Source organism: Pseudonaja textilis, chromosome 2, assembly GCF_049901715.1.
Source record: "Pseudonaja textilis isolate UNSWEBS1 chromosome 2, rPseTex1.2, whole genome shotgun sequence".
Classification (NCBI taxonomy): Eukaryota; Metazoa; Chordata; class Lepidosauria; order Squamata; family Elapidae; genus Pseudonaja; species Pseudonaja textilis.
This window is the reverse complement of record NC_141991.1, coordinates 1,712,994-1,732,170: the sequence shown is the minus strand read 5'-3', so window position 1 is coordinate 1,732,170 and position 19,177 is coordinate 1,712,994. Positions and strand designations below refer to the sequence as shown.

Here is a 19,177-nt window from a genome sequence, read left to right as displayed (position 1 = left end):
GGTATATGAGTGCTTCCACTGTTGATAGCCAGACTGAAATCTTCATGTTATGTTGTTCTCTAGTTTTTTCTCATACTAATTACAATGCATTCCTGACCATATGTTTTTGAAAATACCTATATATTTTCCTTCTCCCATACCATAGAAATGCATGCCAGCCCAGTTGTAAATCATATCCCTCTAGCGTTAACAACCTTCTATTTCTCAGTGTTATCCATTCTTTCATCCAGGTTAATACTGTGGCCTGATAATATATTTCCCAAGTAGGTAACCCAAACCCTCCTCTGGTTCTCGCATCCAAAAACAATAGAAATGAAAGAGTGAACTTTCTTTTTCACTTGACTATATTTGAAAAAAATCATTTGCATTGCTAAGAATTTGTGATTGACCCAGTCAACAACTGAATTTCATAATTTTTCATTGTAATGTAAACGTAATAGTTGTTTTTCCTCATGTTCTGCAACCGTTAAAGATGCCCTTTTATTTCAATCTTATAGATGAAGAGGATGGCGATAAGAGCACTCTGGACAACTGAGGATAACAAGCAACATTGAATAACAAAGCAAGTCAGTCTAGAAATCAAAATATTTTACATTTCCTTCAGAGCGCCACACAATTCTTCACCTTCCTCAAGAGGTAAGAGAGAAACGAGAGAAGAGGAAGAAGAGATTTCTACCTGGAAAAAGTATAGTGTGTGAAATTCAAGCATATGTTACATGAGAACTCAATAGAGATTATTTTTCCATTCAGCAAAAGAGGGAAGTGAAAAAGTCATTGGGGAGAAAAAGATCAACTGGAAAGCCACGTAGAGCATACAGTGTTGCAGGCCTCATTCTTGAAGGAAGAAAATGACCGGTAAATCAAAACATATCTAAACAAGGAATAGTCCAAATCTTTGATCTCCTCAAGAATATTAGTTGTGTAAAAGCTCCATAGATGTGCCAGTTGCGGAAAAGATACAACTTGCAAATCACAGTTGATTATGCATGAGAGGATCCAGACTGGAGAAAAGCCTTACATATAATCTGAATGTGGCAAAACCTTTGATTGGAACAACTTGGTTGTGGTTCTTCGAAAGATCCATCCAAGAAAAACCTTACAAGTGCTCCTAATGTGGTAAATTCTTTAGCGAACATGGCCATGTGGACTCACACCAAGGAGAAACGGTTTGAATGTCCTGATTGCGGGAAATGTTTCCGTCAGAATTCCAGGCTGGTGACACACCAGAGGACTCACACAGGAGAGAAACCCTTTAAATGTCTTGATTGTGGGAAAAGTTTCAGACAGAGTTCCCATCTAGTGAAACACCAAAGAACTCACACAGGAGAGAAACCCTTTAAATGTCCTGATTGTGAGAAAAGTTTCAGTCAGACTTCCGACCTAGTGACACATCAGAGGACCCACACAGGACTGAAACCCTTTGAATGTCCTGACTGTGGGAAAAGTTTCCATAATGGTTCCAACCTGGTGACACACCAGAGGACTCACACAGGAGAGAAACCCTTTGAATGTCCTGACTGTGGTAAAAGTTTCAGTCACAATTACAGCCTGATTCAACATCAGAGGACTCACACAGGAGAGAAACCCATAGAATGTCCTGATTGTGGGAAAAATTTCTGTAATAATTCCAGCCTGGTGATACACCAGAGGACTCACACAGGAGAAAAGCCCTTTGAATGTCCTGATTGTGGGAAAAGTTTCCGTCAGAGTTCCAATCTGGTGACACACCGGAGGACTCACACAGGAGAGAAGCCCTTTGAATGTCCTGATTGTGGGAAAGGTTTCCATAACAGTTCCAACCTGGTGACACACCAGAGGACTCACACAGGAGAGAAACCCTTTGAATGTCCTGATTGTGGTAAAAGTTTCAGTTGGAATTCCAGCCTGATTCAACATCAGAGGACTCACACAGGAGAGAAACCCGTAGAATGTCGTGATTGTGGGAAAAATTTCTGTAATAATTCCAGCCTGGTGATACACCAGAGGACTCACACAGGAGAAAAGCCATTTGAATGTTCAGATTGCGGGAAAAGTTTCCGTCAGATTTCCAATCTGGTGACACACCGGAGGAGTCACACAGGAGAGAAACTCTGTGAATGTCCTGATTGTGGGAAAAGTTTCTGTAACACTTTCAGCCTGGTGATACACCAGAGGACTCACACAGGAGAAAAACCCTTTGAATGTCCTGATTGTGGTAAAAGTTTCAGTCACAGTTCCAATCTGGTGACCCACCAGAGGAGTCACACAGGAAAGAAACCCTTTGAATGTCCTGATTGTGGTAAAAGTTTCAGTTGGAATTCCAGCCTGGTGATACACCAAAGAACTCACACAGGAGAGAAGCCCTTTGAATGTCCTGATTGTGGGAAAAGTTTCTGTAATAATTTCAGTTTGATGATACACCAGAGGATTCACACAGGAGAAAAGCCCTTTGAATGTCCTGATTGCGGGAAAAGTTTCCATCACAGTTCCAATCTGGTGACACACCAGAGGACTCACACAGGAAAGAAGCTCTTTGAATGTCCTGACTGTGGTAAAAGTTTCAGTGGGAATTACAGCCTGATGATACATCAAAGGACTCATACAGGAGAGAAGCCCTTTGAATGTCCTGATTGTGGGAAAAGTTTTAGTCAGAATTCCAACCTGGTTAGACACCAGAGGACTCACAGAGGAGAGAAACCCTTTGAAACGTCCTGATTGTGGGAAAACTTTCAGTCAGAATTCCAGCCTGGTTAGACACAAGAGGACTCACACAGAAGAGAAACTCTTTGAATGTCCTGATTGCAGAAAAGTTTCTGTGATAATTTCAGCCTGGTGAAACACCAGAGGACTCACCAGGAGAGAAACCATACAAGAGTGCAGACTGTGGGAAAGATTTCACTATTTGGACAAGCCTTCTAAATCATATGCTTATACACACGGGAAAAACCATTTGAGTGCCATGAGTTTGGATAGTGCTTCAGGAAACATTCCAGCCTTATTGCACACAAAAAAATCCACCTGATGCTCCAAGGGATGAGGGTAGAGAAGGCTTGAATTTCATTTCTAATGTCCCATTGTAAGTCCAGCTGTTATATTGATTGTTAATTTGTCTACAAAGAATTTGCCCATTTTTTGGTAGGCAAATATGGTATTAGACAGGAAGGAGGAATGAAAAAATGGCAGCATACTAGTTTGATAATGCTTATCTGGCCATCAGGAGCAGAAGTTGCTGGATACGGGTAGTCCTCAGGTTACGAAAGTAATGAATGCTGCCCATTCCATCTGTAGCTCGAGAATTTGTGGGAGTGAATCTCATATATTGAACGACATCACTTCCTGCTTCCGCTCTTGCATTCGCTGCTTTCTTGTCCCAGATCAGCCTGACAAGGCCTCCGGTGCCAAGAAAGCAACCCTGAGAAGCTGTACATGGCCTCTCGAGGCTACTTTCTTGTTGGCAAAGTGCTCGAGGATTGCGTTCCTGTAGGCTTTGGCAGCTCTTTGCAAAAAGCCTTTGCCTTTGCTCTGCTGGTGTCAACAAAGGCTTTTGTTGGAAAATGCTAAGGGGAGCTTATTGCGTAACGAACGTTCACTATGGGAACAATTGTACCCCTGGGGATTACCTGTATTTATTTTTGTAGAAATTGTGCAATGATGTAATAATCTTTTTGGGAGTGTTCTTTGCATTTTTATGATTTTTATTAGGGGTCTCCTTGTTTGCCTCTGATAGCTGGTGAGTGAGACTAATTCTTTTGTGGTTTTCCCCCCTTGGTGGGTAGATATGAGGGAAAGATTGTACAGTAGATAATGTTTAATTTCTAAAGCAGCATTGTGTAAGAATCTTGTATAGTTTTTGAGAAAAACAAATAAAGCAGGGGTTCCCAAACTGGGGTGCTCGCACCTCCTGGGGGTGCGAGACGATATTCCACTGGGTGCGAGAAAAGTCCAGAAAAATAATAGGATATTAGCTATATGTTGGCATTTTTATTTATTATGCAATGGATTAACCTTGTTTTCATTTTAGAGTTAAGTATCGTTATTTAGTGGCTGTCACATACATAGCTGAAAAGATTCAATCCTACCATATATTTAACGCGTTCAGTAGTTCCTAAAGTCTAAATTTCAGGGAGTGCGAGGTTCGAGTGAAATTTCTTTAGGGGTGTGGGGCAAAAAAAAGGTTGGGAATCACTGAAATAAAGGAAAGTATCAGTATTTCTGTAAACAGAACACGTTTCCTGTTCTTTCACTTGTCTCTCAGGGTTCCTTAATGTTATTTTTAAAAAATTACCCTTCAAATATGGGGAGGAACATTATTTGTAGCAGCAAAAGTGACATATTAGCTAGGCAGATGAATGATCCTGGTTTTTCTGGGATTGGAAGTCACTAAAGAATTCCAAGATGGTTCATTTCATTTCCCAACTTTTGGTAGCTCTCATTACATGAAGGACACGCAACAACCAGGACCAGTTCAACCATGGAGATAATGTGTGTGGAAAAACCAAGAGGCTCTTGGCCTGAGTCTTAAGTCCAAGTGATTTAAAATTAAAACATATGCAAAATTTCAAAAATTTCAAATAGAAAAAATATATTTAATCACTTTCCCTTCCCGCCCCCTACCCCCCTTGGTGTAACATTTTAGTGCACCATCTTTATTTTGTCTCACCTTATGGTTAGGAGTCAGAAACACTTTCAATGTTCCCAAAGCCAACCTGAGTCAGAGGGGATGGTCTACAAGCAGGGGTGGACTGCTGGGGGCTCGCAGGGGCTTGGGAGATCCCTAGCTAAGTGTCTGTGGTGCTCAGAGAGACATAAGTCCCTACTCAGACTAACAGTCCATTTCCTCAGAATCAAAATTTGAAGCTCAGGTTGAAAGGTGTAAAGTATGTGTTGTTTGGAGGATACTGGATCTTGAAAGCTGCAACCTTGAAATTGGGGCTGGAGTAGCAGGAACAGCTGAATGGATAGATTTTGTGGGGAGGAAGAAGGCCCAGTTTGGTGATCACCAGCCTCGAGCATGAGAGAGACTCATTTCCGGTCCTGCTTTAGGCACAAAGCCATCACAGGGACCTTGGCCTGTCCTGTCCTCTCAGGCCTTGGAAAATCTTCTTTCAAAAAACCATGTGTGGGGTTGTTTGGTGAATGCGAGGCAACTGGCAGTTGGAACAGAGTTCTTTTCTGGTGGGGAGGGGAGTAGAACTCAGCATAAAAAAATCCTTTCTTAGCAAGCACCTAGAAGCCAAACTTCAAGTTTGTAGGCTTTATGGGGTTCTGGACATTTTGTGAAGACGCATGAGTGGTTTTTCGTTTTTATATATACATAGATGAAACCATCTCCCAAATGCTTGGCGGAGCCTGGACAAAGCGTGTTTTTCCACCTCCTGTCACTAGATGGCGGCAAACCAATATCGGTGCCTAGAAAGGCATCAATTCAGTGGTTCCATCCGCATTTGAGCTTAAAAACGCAGTTTTATATCATTGAGTTCTGCATTGCTAGAAAATATGGAAGAACAAAGCAACTTCCTCTTCCGGATGGCTCATGGGAGGAAGGTGTTGTGCAGAGCGGCTTCTGTGCTCTTCCACGAATCGAAGCAGCAGCTGGCAGGTGAGGTGGGGACCTCAGGTGGGGGGAGAGTCCGAGAGCAATTTCGGTTCCCTTCACGGCCTGGAAGCAGAGAAGCAACTGGGCTTAAGCGTGTCAGTTGCTGCTGCTGCAGGTTCCTTCCCTCCCCAGATCGAAGCCCGCTGAGGCTGCAGGCTGTGAAACTGGTGGCTGCAATTTTCTGCTGGGGGGGAAGATTTAAAAAGCCTCTTTCAAGCGACGGTGGATCCTTTGGGAATGGCTCCCCTCCAGAGGTTGTGGGGGCTCCGTCACTGGAGGGTCTTCGGAGGAGATTGGACAGCCGTTTGTTCGGAATGGAATTGGGTCTCCTGCCTGAACAGGGGATGGACTAGAAGACCTCCAAGGTCCCCCCAACTGAATTATTCTGCAGTGGACCTGATGTTTTCCGGTCAACAAGATCGGACTGAGATGCCTTTTGGTCTTTTCTGGGTTGTTCTTGTTTTGTTTTCCTTCCATTTCAAGCTAACAAGTACAGTGCCCCCATCCGTGTATTAACTAGGTTCAACTGTGGTTCTATGCAGCACTTTTAAAAAAAATAGCTATTGATCAGACTGGTTAGTGACAGATGCCAGTCCTAATTGCAGTCAGTAAGTTAGGACTACTTCAATTGAGATGTCACCAAAGGGATTATGGAAGGCATTTTCTGCCCTTACTTGGAGCTCATGGCTTCCATGGGCAAAACTGGTGCTTCAAATCTTGCTTTAGGCATCATTTCATCAGTTAAAGCCCCCCACATCTGTAAAGCTAGTGTCATGCAGATTGACAGGTGTGGCTTGATAAAACAAAAAATTAAGTCCAAGTGTGTGAATAAATGCATTTATTCATCTGAATAAAGATGGGTCCCTTCTAAGGAGGAAGGAACCCTGAGTGTAGTGCAAGGCAGATATTTATACATTTCTTTGCTTTTGCTTCATTACATAAGAGGCAGTTGGCACAAGACTGATAAGATATAGAAATTATAAAAAAAATGTAGCAATAGTCAAGCATGCCTTTTGTACTTTCAGTCACATGCCTAACCCACAGTGAAAGCTTGAAAGACATGTTTTTTTCCCTTATTGTAGGTCTGTGTATTTTCTCTCTCTCTCAATGTATATATCTACAAATGTATAATCTCTCCCCAGGACTTCCAGATAAGCAGTCATGTGAAAAAGAAAATACACTCTCCTTGACTTCTATGATTTTATATATCTGGACACGGTAAAAATCATTTGGTCCTTAAAATGTTCTTAAAAGTAGGTCAATACAACCACAGATGAACAACAACACATTACATATTACATCAGGTCATCGTTTATTTTATAAAAAGAAAGCCAAAACACAGAAGTCATGTGTGAAAAATGTATGTTTCAATAATTTGTAGAACCACCTTTAGCAGCAACAAGTAGAAGTAATCATTCTCTATATGATTTTATCAATCTGTTACAGCATTTTTGAGGAATTTTGGCTCACTCTTTTTTACAACATTGTTTCAGTTCATTGAGGTTTTTGGGTGTTATTTATGCACAACTCTCTTGAGGTCCTGCCAATTGGGATAAGCTCTGGACTTTGACTGCCATTGGAACATCTTGGTTCTTTTCTTTTTCTGCCATCCTGTTGTAGATTTGCAGGTGTGTTTTTGTGACAATTGTCCTGTTGCATAATCCGATGTCAGCCTAGCTTTAGTTATTGGACAGATGGCCTCTGGCCAATTGCATTATCTTCATTTTGGTCTGGTCTGGTCTGTGCAAAGGACAAGTGTTCCAGAAGTCATGTGATTTGTTCAGAAGCAACTTTGCAAACCTCAGCCATGCTACTATGACCTTTTTAGAGAGAAGAGACTTTCCTCTGGCAACCCTTCCAAACAAACCATACTTGTTCAGTCTTTTTCTAATTGGACTGTCATGAAACTGAACATTTAACATGCAGTTAGCCTGTAAAGTCTGAAATATAACTCTTTGTTTTTTAGCAATTTCCCAGCATGGCATCTGGGTGTCATTCATTTTGATACAAATAATAATTGTAATATTTATCACATTAATCAAGCTTGTATAATTTAATATTAATACACATTTGTATTAAGATGTAATCCTTCATTATTTAGTTGTTTACTGTTTCTATGTGCCATTCTAATACCTCTTCCAATCTCTAATCTTCCCATCTAGTTATTACTTTTATTCTATTATATAAAAATTTGTATACTAATATTCCCTCTATCTCTTATTTCTACCTCAATTCTAACTTTTAGACGGGCCTCAGTCAGTCCACCATTATATTAAAAGATCTTTCTTTTCTATCCATCATTTCTTGCTTGTTTTAATTCTCCAATTCTTATTCGCATTTTGGGTTGCCTCCCATACTTCTCTTTTGGATCTTTGTCTCTATCGACAAAGATCTATTCAATCTATATATTTCTCCCATCTCTCCCATCTTATATTGCCAGGCCTCTAGAATGTCTGTCCAAACTCCTATGTCTCCTGTCTCCCTTTCGAAAGTATCATCCTGTCTATCCCAATCGATTTTTTATTCTCTTAAAATACTTTTTCCTTGCGTTATTTCATCAGTCATTTTTATCTTTACTGTCTTCTTCTTATTTTCTTGCTTTATTTGCTAATTTGTCTGTTCTATCTTTTCCTCCATTCTTTCTGTTATCTCCTCCCTTTCCTGGACATTGTGATCTTTATTCACATTTCCCTTGTTGAATGTTTTCTATTTTCCCATCTTTGCCATGCATTAGGCTCTTTATCTCTCTAGCATTCTTTGTCATAGTGTCCTTAATGTTTTGAAACATCAATGCCATTTCTTCCAAAAATCCCTCATTTCCCCTGATGGAGCAATTTGTCTTGTTTTAGTAAGTCCCATTCTTGCTCAATAGTCCAAAAACCATATATTCAGGCCTCACATCGGCAGAGCGCAGCTATTTTCCAGCCATTCCTGCCTCAATGCTAACCAGTCTCCCCATTTGAGGTTTTTCAGAGGAGATGAGCCAGCCACTTGAAATGGTATAGGGTCTCCTGCTTGAGTAGGGGCTGGATTAGAAGATCTCCAAGGTCCCTTCCAATTCTGTTATTTTGTTCTATTCTGTTGTGATATTTTTTATGTCCTGATAAGTAAAACCATAGAAATGAAAGGTAGTGTACTTTCTTTTTCACTTGACTGTATTTGAAAACGACCTTTTGCCCTGCTAAGAATTTGTGATTGACCCAGTCAACAACTGAATTTCATCATTTTTCATTGTAATGTATATGTTTTTCTTTTTTTCTCATCTTCTGCAACTATTAAAGATACCCTTTTATTTGAATCTTATAGACAAAGAGGATGGCAATAAAAACACTGCACAATTGAAGATAACAAGCAACACTGAATAGCAAAGCAAGTCAGTCCAGAATCAAAATATTTTCCATTTCCTTCAGAGCACCACACAATTCTTTACCTTCCTCAGCAGGTGAGAGAGAAACGAGAGAAAATGAAGAAGAGATTTCTACCTGGGAAAAGTAATGTGTGAAAATCAAGCATACGTTACATGAGAAGTCAATAGAGATTATTTTTCCATTCAGCAAAAGAGGGAAGTAAAAAAGTCAGTGGGGAGGAAAAGGTCAACTGGAAAGCCACGTAGAGCATACAGTGTTGCAGACCTCATTCTGGAAGGAAGAAAATGACCAGTAAATCAAAGCATGACTAAACAAGGGATCATCCATATTCTTGATGTCCTCAAGAATATTAGTTGTGTAAAAGCTCCATAGATGTGCCAGTTGTGGGAAAGATACAACTTGCAAATCACAGTTGATTATGCATGAGAGGATCCAGACTGGAGAAAAGCCTTACATATACACTGAATATGGCAAAATCTTTGATCAGAACAACTCTGTTGTGGTTTTCGGAAGGATCCATACAGGAGAGAAGCCCTACAAGTACTTCCAATGCAGTAAATGCTTTAGCGAGCATGGCAACATGGACTCACACCAAGGAGAAACCGTTTAAATGTCCTGATTGTGGGAAATGTTACTATGATAATTCCAGGCTGGTGACACACCAGAGGACTCACACAGGAGAGAAACCATACGAGTGTCCTGATTGTGGGAAAAGTTTCAGTTGGAATTCCAGCCTGGTGAGACACCAGAGGACTCACACAGGAGAAAAACCCTTTGAATGTCCTGATTGTGGGAAAGGTTTCAGTCGGAATTCCAACCTGGTAATACACCAGAGGACTCACACAGGAGAGAAGCCCTTTGAATGTCCTGATTGTGGGAAAAGTTTCAGTCAGAGTTCCAGTCTGGTGACACACCAGAGAACTCACACAGGAGAGAAACCATACGAGTGTCCAGACTGTGGGAAAGACTTCAGTATTAAAACTAGCCTTCTAAATCATATGCTAATACACACAGGGGAGAAACCATTTGAATGTCCCGAATGTGGATGGTGCTTCAGGAAACATTCCAGTCTTATTGCACACAAGAAAATCCACATGACGCTCCAAGTGATGAATGTAGAGAAGGTTTGAATTTCATTTCTAATGTCCGATTGCAACTCCGGCTGATATATTGACTATTAAATTTGTCTACAAAGAATTTGCCCATTTTTTTGGTAGGCAAACATGTAATGGTACTAAACAGGAAGGTGGAAGGAAAAGATGGCAATATACTAGTTTGATAATGCTTATCTGGCCATCAGGAGCAGAATTTGCTGGAAATGGGTAGTCCTCGGGGTTTGAATGCAATGCAGCCTGCCCATTCCATCTGTAACTCGAGAATTTGTGGGAGTGAATCTCATATATTGAGCGACATCACTTCTTGCTTCCACTCTTGCATTTGCTGCTTTCTCACCGCAGATCAGCCTGAAAAGGCCTCTGGCACCGAGAAAGCAACCCTGAGAATCTGCATGCGACTGCTTTGTTGTTGGCAAAGCGCTTGAGGATTGTGTTCCTGTGGGCTTTGACAGCCTTTTGCAAACAGTCTTTGCCTGTAAGATAGGATCAGGGCTTCAGAGGAGTGTGTGCTCCTCCCAGGCTCCACTGGTGCCAACAAAGGCTTTTTGCAACAGGCTGCTGAAGACTACAGGAGCGGAATCTCTCTGGAGGCTTCGGCAATGAATCGGCAAATGGAGGGAAGGACTGAAGGATCAAAACCTTCCATCGGTTTGCAAACATCCAGGTCTCAATTTGCAGAGAATAGAGGTCTAAAGTGTGAGATTCCACAAGATTTTGGGCAACTGATGTTGCATGATCTTGTGATATGTTAGGCCTCTGTTCTCTGCAAATGCAGACAAAGAGAGATCTTGGGGAAGTAACTGACTCTCCACAGGCAAAGGGGTGGGAGTAGAGGGTGGGGGGGCGGAATAGGCGGGGTGAATGTTTCAGAGCCTCTGGTCATTCGTAGGAGTGAACAACTGCCGTGGTGCTGTAATATTCATAATTTCGGGATTTGTTTGTAAATTTAGGGCATGTTTATCAGATAACTTTGAACGTTCGGTAACAGAACGCTCATAACCTGGGGATTATCTGTATATATTTTTGGAGAAATTGTGAAAAATCTTTGTTTGAATATTCATTGCACTTTTATAATGGTTACATGATAGAAATGCCACGTACAGAGTCCCAGCCTTTTTCTCCCTAGGTGCCCCCAAGATTTCAGCCGCAGAATTCCCCAGCCAGCGTCTCTTGGGGATAGGAGCTCTAAGGCTATTGTTACAGATTGAGGCTTCTCATATAAGGAGAAAATGAGAGGAGAAGAAAAGCAGAAGCGTTTCAAAGTTCATCTTTTCCAAACAGTTCCAGGAATTCAGAAAACCAACCACGTCTGTTTAGATTGTGTCAAGAATGAGGCACGCAAGTGGAAGAAACTACTGTATATGAATAGCTAGTATATTTGGGGGAGTTTGGGGCAGTGACAAAACAGTGTAAAATTTCAGATGTAAAGGCTGTTCTGCTCTGCAAGTGGCCTTCATGGAGAAGACCTGTAGGAAGATTAAGTTGAGGAGAAAAGTGATTGTGGTTTTGACCAAAGGATTTCCAGGTTTATTTGTAATTCCTGCTGTGATCTTGTTTGCTTGGAATTGCCTCCTTGTTGCCCTTCGAAATCTGCGGCTGGTGAGCAGCATCAGTGGACTGATAATTTTGTGCCCCCAGTGGGGAAATGTGAGGAAATAATTGTATGGTAGATAATGTTTAAACAACGTTGTGTAAGAATCTTGAATAGCTTTAGAGAAAGAGAAATAAAGGGAAATGTTTCTGTAATTCTGCATTTCCGTAAACAGAATACGTTTCCTGTTCCTTCACTTGTCCCTCAGGGCTCCTTAATATTTTTTCCAAAAATGTATCCATCAAATATAGGAAGGAACATTATTTGTAGCAGTGAAAGTTACATTTTAGCTAGGTAGATGAATTTTCCTGTTTTTTCTGAGATCAGAAGACACCAAAGAATTCCAAGATTTATTTCCCCAACACCATTCAGAAAGATAGGTTATAATTTTTTTAGTAGCTCTCATTACATGAAGGACACCCAACAACTAGGACCAGGCCAGGTGTGTGGAGAAACCAAGAGGCTCTTGGCCTGAGTCTTAAGTCCAACTTCTTTCGAATTTAAACATGTGCAAAATTTGTAAAATTTAAAATAGTAAAAATATATTTAATCCATTTTGCCTTTTTCCTTGATGTCACATTTTAGTGCACCATCTTTATCATGTCTCATCTTATTATATTTAGTAGTTGGAAATGCTTGCAATGATCTCAAAGCCTCACAGGGCTATATAAAGATATCAAACAATATTAAATAAAGGCAACTGTTGGAAGAAATATACAAGTCCAGTTCCAAACCAGGAGAAAGGCACTGGAGACAAAATGGAGGCTTGAGGTCGATTGAAAAGAATCACATGGGTTCTGGACAGCTGACCACATGGAGTTGGTTCGGAGTCTTATAGCTAGGAGTCAGAAACCCTTTCAATGTTCCCAAAGCCAACCTAAGAGTCAGAGGGGATGGTCTACAGGATGGGGTGAAAAGCCATAAGTTCCCACTCAGACGAACAGTCCATTTCCTCAGAATCAGACTTTGAAGCTCAGATAGAAAGGTGTAAAGTATGAGTTGTTTGGAAGATCCTGGATCTTGAAAGCTGCAACCTTGAATTTGGGGCTGGAGCAGCAGGAACAGCTGAATGGACAGATTTTGTGGGGAGGAAGGCGGCCCAGTTTGATGGTCACAAGCCTAGAGCCTGAGATACTCTCATTTCCAGTCCTGCTTTAGGCACAAAGCCACCTCAAGAGACCTTGGCCTGTCCTGTCCTCTCAGGCCCTGGAAATGGAAATCCATTTCTCGATAATATTCTTTCTTACCTGCGTCCTTCCAGAGCCTAAATCTCACTAGAGGGAAGAGTTCCTCTGAGCAGCCTTCCCAATCTCTACAGGAGTTAGATTTATTATTCCCAAACAGTTTGGGCATAAGACTTGGAGGGCACTAGTTTGCAGAAAGCTGATGTATAAATAGATTCTTAGAGGTGACTCAGTGGAGATCAAAACCTTTCTACATACCAATACTTTATGACTGATTTCCTGTGGCTCCCAAGGATTTAGGACCCAGGAGGTTCAGTGGGTCAGAGCCTCAAAAGGAGCCAGCTTCCTTCGTGCTGTCCGGAGATGCTTCCAAGCACACCCTTGCTAAACGCCTTGTGCTTCTGTAACTTTGCATACACAGAAGTCTCCATTGGGTCAAAGCAAAAAAGTCACAGACCCAGCAGGGCTAGAAAAGGGGGGCTTGGGAAGAGGAGATGACTGTCTGTATACGGTGAGAGAAATGTTTCCAAAAGGCATTTCAAAGGTTGGGAAAAAAGGTTAGTAATGCAGATGTGCGTGCAAAAATGTATCAAAGTTGCCCCACTCTTTGTTTGATATACATTCCTTTTTTTTAGTTCAAAAATTTGATAAAATATACAAAACCACAAAAACAAGTGATTGAGAAGCAGGAAAGGAATAAAAAAAAGAAAAATAACATAATTGAATCTTCCGCCCTTTTCTCTGTTGAGAAATTGTCATCACACATTGTTACTGTATTTTGAAAATTACCTCTGCTCAGTTGACCATAATAAAACCTTCCTTGGCAACGGATCCTGGCCTGAATCCCATTCCTCAGAGAAATCCGGTCTAACATTTCCCTTCCACATTACTCATCTGTGCAGAGGAACAGGGAGATAGCAGTAACCAGATCCTCATGGTTGAGTCCTACTTAAGGACTGCTTAGTCCAGGTAGGATCCCAGGGAATGAGAGCACACCAACAAGCCATGTTTTTCACTGCTTGCTGTCAGAAAGGATAAAAATAAAATCTTTTAAAAAAATTAAAGCAATCAGATTTTTTAAAATTCAAATCAGATTTTTTAAATGAAATGCTTTTGGAGTACAAATCTAAATAGAATTTTCTATTTAAGATACTTTAATAATTTAGTTTTGTAAGGTCTGCAGTACGCTTAAGCCAAAAATGAAACAAAACAAAGACTTAAACCGAAGTTTGCAAATCAAAGAAAGCAGTCTTTTATTCTTTGATCAAAGTTAAAGTTCTGGGAAGAAGTTCCTAGCACATCACAAGAGACATGGGAGGAAAATTCTACAAAATACAGAAAGATGCCCTGTCCTTCTTATACCTTTAAGATTCTTAGAAGTGGAGTAACTGCATTGTAAAACTCTCCAACTTAGATTTACATCTTTCCTGCAAAGACAAATTTCTCTCAGGCATTGTTTGCCTTTCATGTCTAATTGATCACAATTGACCACTTAAGGAAGCTATTAGCAGCATACTTCAAGGTGTGGATTCCTCAGAATGGAGATAGTTACATTCCCAGAGAGGTACATTTCATTCCCAGGGGTTGATGCTGGGGTGAAATGTATCAATCCAGGAAAACAGATGGATTCAGATTGATTTATATGGGACAATCATGTGTCTTAATAGGAGAAGAATGTAACTGATTATGTTTATAATTGTTTTACAACAAGTGAAAGGTTAAGGAAAGTACAGAATGATGCTGGACTATTTTTGATAATCCCATTTGGGAAACTACAAGGTCAGCATGGCAACTATGCGCTCTGTGAGATATGGTCAGGGAATGTAAACACCTTGACTCAACACACTGTTCCAGAAATTCCTATCTGATTCTTCCTCCTGTAGCCACTCGGGTCCAATTCAACTAGTTGTCAATGTTTACTTAAAAGACTTTAAGGCATCTGTACAACTTGTCTAGTGAATGGTCTGTGTGGATAATCTCTGGTGACTTTCCATGACTGAGTGGCGAACACAACGTGTACCTCCATGTAAACAAAGCCCAGCACTATATCCACCCTACCCTATACCCTCCCTATGCTCAGACTGAACAAACTGTCAACTCGTAAAGCATCCCTGACCTGCTCTCGTGTTGGCATAGGCAAAGGGGATGAGAAGACGAATTTTGCAGCTGCATCAAGGAGCTAGTATCTCAGTCAAATCAACGCACATCCCAACCAATACGCTGAAGTCCGTGCTGCCATGAAGTTCCTAATAAATAACTGGATCATGTGAAGTTATAGTACTGCTTTACAAAGTGTTAGTAAGACCACACTTAGAATACTGCATGTAATTCTAGTCCCTCCAGAGTGACTAGAGACTCTGGAAAGAGTGTGGAGAAGAGCAACAAAGATGATTAGGGGGCTGGAGGCTAAAACACATGAAGAATGGTTACAGGAATTGGGTATCTTTAGTCTAATGAAAAGAAGGACAAGGGGAGACATGATAGCAGAATTCCAATATTTGAGTGGCTGCCATGAAGAGGGGGTCAACTTATTTTCCAAAGCACCAGAAGGCAAGAAAAAGAACAATGGATGGAAACTAATGAAGGAGAGAAGCAACTTAGGTTCTCCTACTTTATTAGGGGTTGGAGGTAAGACCTCCAAGGTCCGTTCCAGATCTATTCAGATTGATTGATTGATCTTGAAAGATGCATCCTTGAATTTGCTTTTGGGAGTTTGGTGTAGTGGTGAAGGCAGGAGGTTAGAGATAGAGAAATGCTTAGTTCCAGTCCCAACTGAACGGCAAAAGCATCTGTTCAACTTTGGCCAGTCCTCTTAAGCTTACAAAGCAGGAAAGGCGGGAAACCCCCTTCCAAAAAACCCTGCCAAGGAAACTGCAAGGCCAGGCATTAAGACTGACCCAAAGGCACCAAAACCAAAGCTAAATAGCGTCAGGTTTCACTATTTCAAGGGGCTTAGTTCTTTACTTCAACTCCCAGAATCCCCTGGCCAAGATGCTTTAAAAGGGGAGGATTTCAACTCCCAGAACTCTGAAGCCAGCATACTTTAGGAGGGATGGATTTCTTGCTGGCTGGGGGATTCTGGGAGAAAGCATCTTAGTGAGTTAATCGTTAGCAGAGAGTAAATTGTGGAAACCTGGTTTGTTAACTGTGCTGACATTTCTTGGAGAGAAGTCCTGGCAACTTTTTTTAAAACAAATTTTTAATTTTTATATTTTAAAAACATCTCTTTTGGTGAACAATGTGGTTCCAAGTTTTTACATTTCAATACAAACATGACCTTAGTTATATATTCATCTTTCATATTCTATTTCGTATCATATCATTACTTTTCCCATTTTCCTTTAGATATCCTCAAATATTCTTATATTCATCACACTTATTTTATCAATTTCCAATTCATATCATAACTTATTTCATTTTTCTTTAAATACTCTCATGTCTTATTTTACAATGTTATCTAAAATTCATATTTCATTTCTATATTTATTTATCTGTCACATTCCTCAAACAAGGAATATTTCTTTCTCCTTTTCGGGGTTATCTTCATCTAACCATTATCTCTAGCTCTGGTAACTGTGTAATTGCTTTTCATTTTTGTTTACTTTCTACATCCCCTCATTTTCTGGTCCTTTCTCTTAATCCCCCTTTTTTCCTTTATTATTTCCCTCCATTTCTTACTCCAATTTATCCTAGGTTAGGAGGATTCTAGCAACTTCTTAGGATGCTCCTAAATCCAGCAGATTAAAAAGGATGACCTCTGAGGTCCTTCGAGCTTTATTGTATTCGGTTCCTATTTAATGTTCTGTTCTAATCCCTATTCTATTTTCTCTTTTATGCAGTTCTGTTTTCTATTCTGTCCTATTTTCTATTCAGAAGCGGTTCCATGGGTGAAACTGAGGTAACGGGATGTGAGGCAACTGGCAGTTGGAACAGAGCTCTTTTCTGGTGGGGGAGCGGGAGTAGAACTCCTTAGCATCAAAAAATCCTTTCTTAGCAAGCACCTAGAAGCCAATATGGGCCAAATTTCAAGTTTGTAGGCTTTATGGGGTTCTGGACATTTTGTGATGACACACGAGTGGTTTTTCGTTTTTATATATACATAGATGAAAACATCTCCCAAATGCTTGGTGGAGCCTGGACAAAGCGTGTTTTTCCACTTCCTGTCGCTAGATGGCGGTAAGGCAACAATCGATACCAAGAAAGGCATCAATTCAGTACTGCCATCTGCGCTTGAGCTTAAAAAAGCCATTTTTAAACCATTGAGTACTGCATTGCTAGAAAGGATAGAAAGAGTGAAGAAGCTCAGGGGAACTTCCTCTTCCGGATGCCTCATGGGAAGAAAGGTGGTGTGCAGAGCGGCTTCTGTGCTCTTCCACGAATCGAAGCAGCAGGTAGGCGAGTTCGGGAGCAAGTCGGGCTGTTTGGTTCCCTCCACGGCCGGGAAGCAGAGAAGCAACTGGGCTGAAGCGTGTCAGCTGCTGCTGCAGGTTCCTTCCCTCCCCAGATGGGAGCCCGCTGGGGCTGCACGCTGTGAAACTGGTGGCTGCAATTCTCTGCTGGCGGGAAGATTTAAAAAGCCTCTTTCAAGCGAAGGTGGAAGGTCCCTCAAGAGGTTGTGAGGGGCTCCGTGACTGGAGGGTCTTCAGAGGAGATTGGACAGCCATTTGTTCGGAATGGAATTGGGTCTCCTGCCTGAACAGGGGATGGACTAGAAGACCTCCAAGGTCCCCCCAAACTCAATTATTCTGTAGTGGACCCGATGTTTTCTGGGCAACAAGATCGGGCTGATGTGCCTCTTGGTCTTTTCTGGGTTGTTCTTGTTTTGTTTTACTTCCATTTCAAGCTAACGAGTAGGTGCCCCTATCCCTGTATTCAGCAGGTTCAACTGTGCTTAAATGCAGCACTTTTTTAAAAAATAGCTATTGATCAGACTGCTTAGTGACACAGATGCCCATCCTAATTGCAGTCAGTAAGTGAGGACTACTTCAATTGAGATGTCACCAAAGGGATTGTGGAAAATATTTTCTGCCCTTAATTGGAGCTCATGGCTTCCATGGGCAAAACTGGTGCTTCAAATCTTGCAGAGGCTTGAGGCACCATTTCATCAGTTAAAGCCCCACATCTTTAAAGTTAGTGTCATGCAGACTGAGAGGTGTGGCTTGATGAAATAAAAGACAGAATCCAAGTGTGTGTATGTTTATAAACCAATGCATTTATTCATCTGAATAAAGATGGGTCCCTCCTAAGGAGGAAGGAACCCAGGACATAGTGCAAGGCAGATATTGGTACATTTCTTTGGTTTTGCTTCATTACATAAGAGGGAGCTGGCACTTGCCAGATAAGACATAGAAATATAGAAATTATAAAAATTACAAAAATAGTCAAGTGTGCCTTCTGTGGTTTTGGTCACATGTCTAATCAGATTCCTGATTAACATTAGCACAAAAGTTTTGAGTAACCATTTTGAAATGTTTTTCAGGCTTGAAAGATTGGATTTTTTTCCATATTGTATGTGTATGTATTTTTATTTCTCTGAATATATCTATCTGCAAATGAATAGTCTCTTTCCAGGGCTTCCGGATATACAATCATATGGAAAAGAAAATATGTTCTCCTTGACTTTTATGATTTTACATTTCAGTTGGCCCACAATCAATTGGTCCTTTAAAAAGTTCTTAAAAGTAGGTAAATACAATCACAGATGAAGAACAATACATGGCATATTATACCAAATCATCATTTATTTTATAAAAAGAAAGCCAAAAGGGACAAGTCGTGTTTGAAAAATGTGGGATTCAATAATTCATTGAACCACTTTTAGCAGCAACAACTAGAAGTAATTCTTTTCTGTGTGACTTTATCAGTCTTGCAGCATTGTGGAGGAATTTTGGCTCGCTCTTCTTTACAACATTGCTTCAGTTCATTGAGGATTGTGGGTGTTCTTTTATGCACAACTCTTGAGGTCCCTCCAATCGGTTTGAGGTCTGGACTTTGACTGCCATTGGAACATCTTGGTTCTTTTCTTTTTCAGCCATCCTGTTGTAGATTTCTTGATGTGTTTTGTGACCATTTTCCTGTTGCATAATCCCATGTCAGCCTAGCTTTAGCTATTGGACAGATGGCATCACTTTTGACTCTAGAACACTTTGGTATACAGAAGAGTTCATGGTTGACTCAAAGATTGCAAGGTGTCCAGGTTCTGCGGCTGCAAAACAAGCCCAAATCATCACCCCTCCACCTCCGTTGTTGACGGTTTGTATAAGATGCTTGTGCTGATATGCTGTGTTTGGTTTTCATTAAAAGTGTCATTGTGCATTTTGGCCAAACATCTCCACTTTGGTCTC

General features: G+C 40.9%; 3 protein-coding genes across 7 annotated transcripts in view; all 3 read left to right on the top strand.

Moving 5' to 3' along the window:
* Positions 1-4,633, top strand: part of LOC113453097 (uncharacterized) — a 154,519-nt gene extending 149,886 nt beyond the window's left edge. For all 5 annotated transcript variants that reach the window (XM_087928229.1, XM_087928230.1, XM_087928227.1 and 2 more), the window contains one exon: positions 498-4,633. In XM_087928229.1, the coding sequence (XP_087784355.1) occupies positions 1,135-2,694 (1,560 nt within the window). In that variant the 5' untranslated portion in view covers positions 498-1,134 and the 3' untranslated portion in view covers positions 2,695-4,633. The remainder of the gene's footprint in view (positions 1-497) is intronic.
* Positions 1-9,217, top strand: part of LOC113451933 (uncharacterized) — a 159,129-nt gene extending 149,912 nt beyond the window's left edge. Inside the window, exon 5 of the mRNA XM_087928475.1 lies at positions 8,882-9,217. The gene's annotated coding sequence lies outside the window, so the exon portion shown is untranslated. The remainder of the gene's footprint in view (positions 1-8,881) is intronic.
* A 141-nt stretch (positions 9,218-9,358) lies between these two features.
* LOC113452067 (uncharacterized) overlaps positions 9,359-19,177 on the top strand; it is a 60,520-nt gene continuing 50,701 nt past the window's right edge. The window contains 1 exon segment of the mRNA XM_087922954.1: positions 9,359-9,483. Within this exon segment, the coding sequence (XP_087779080.1) occupies positions 9,362-9,483 (122 nt within the window). The 5' untranslated portion in view covers positions 9,359-9,361.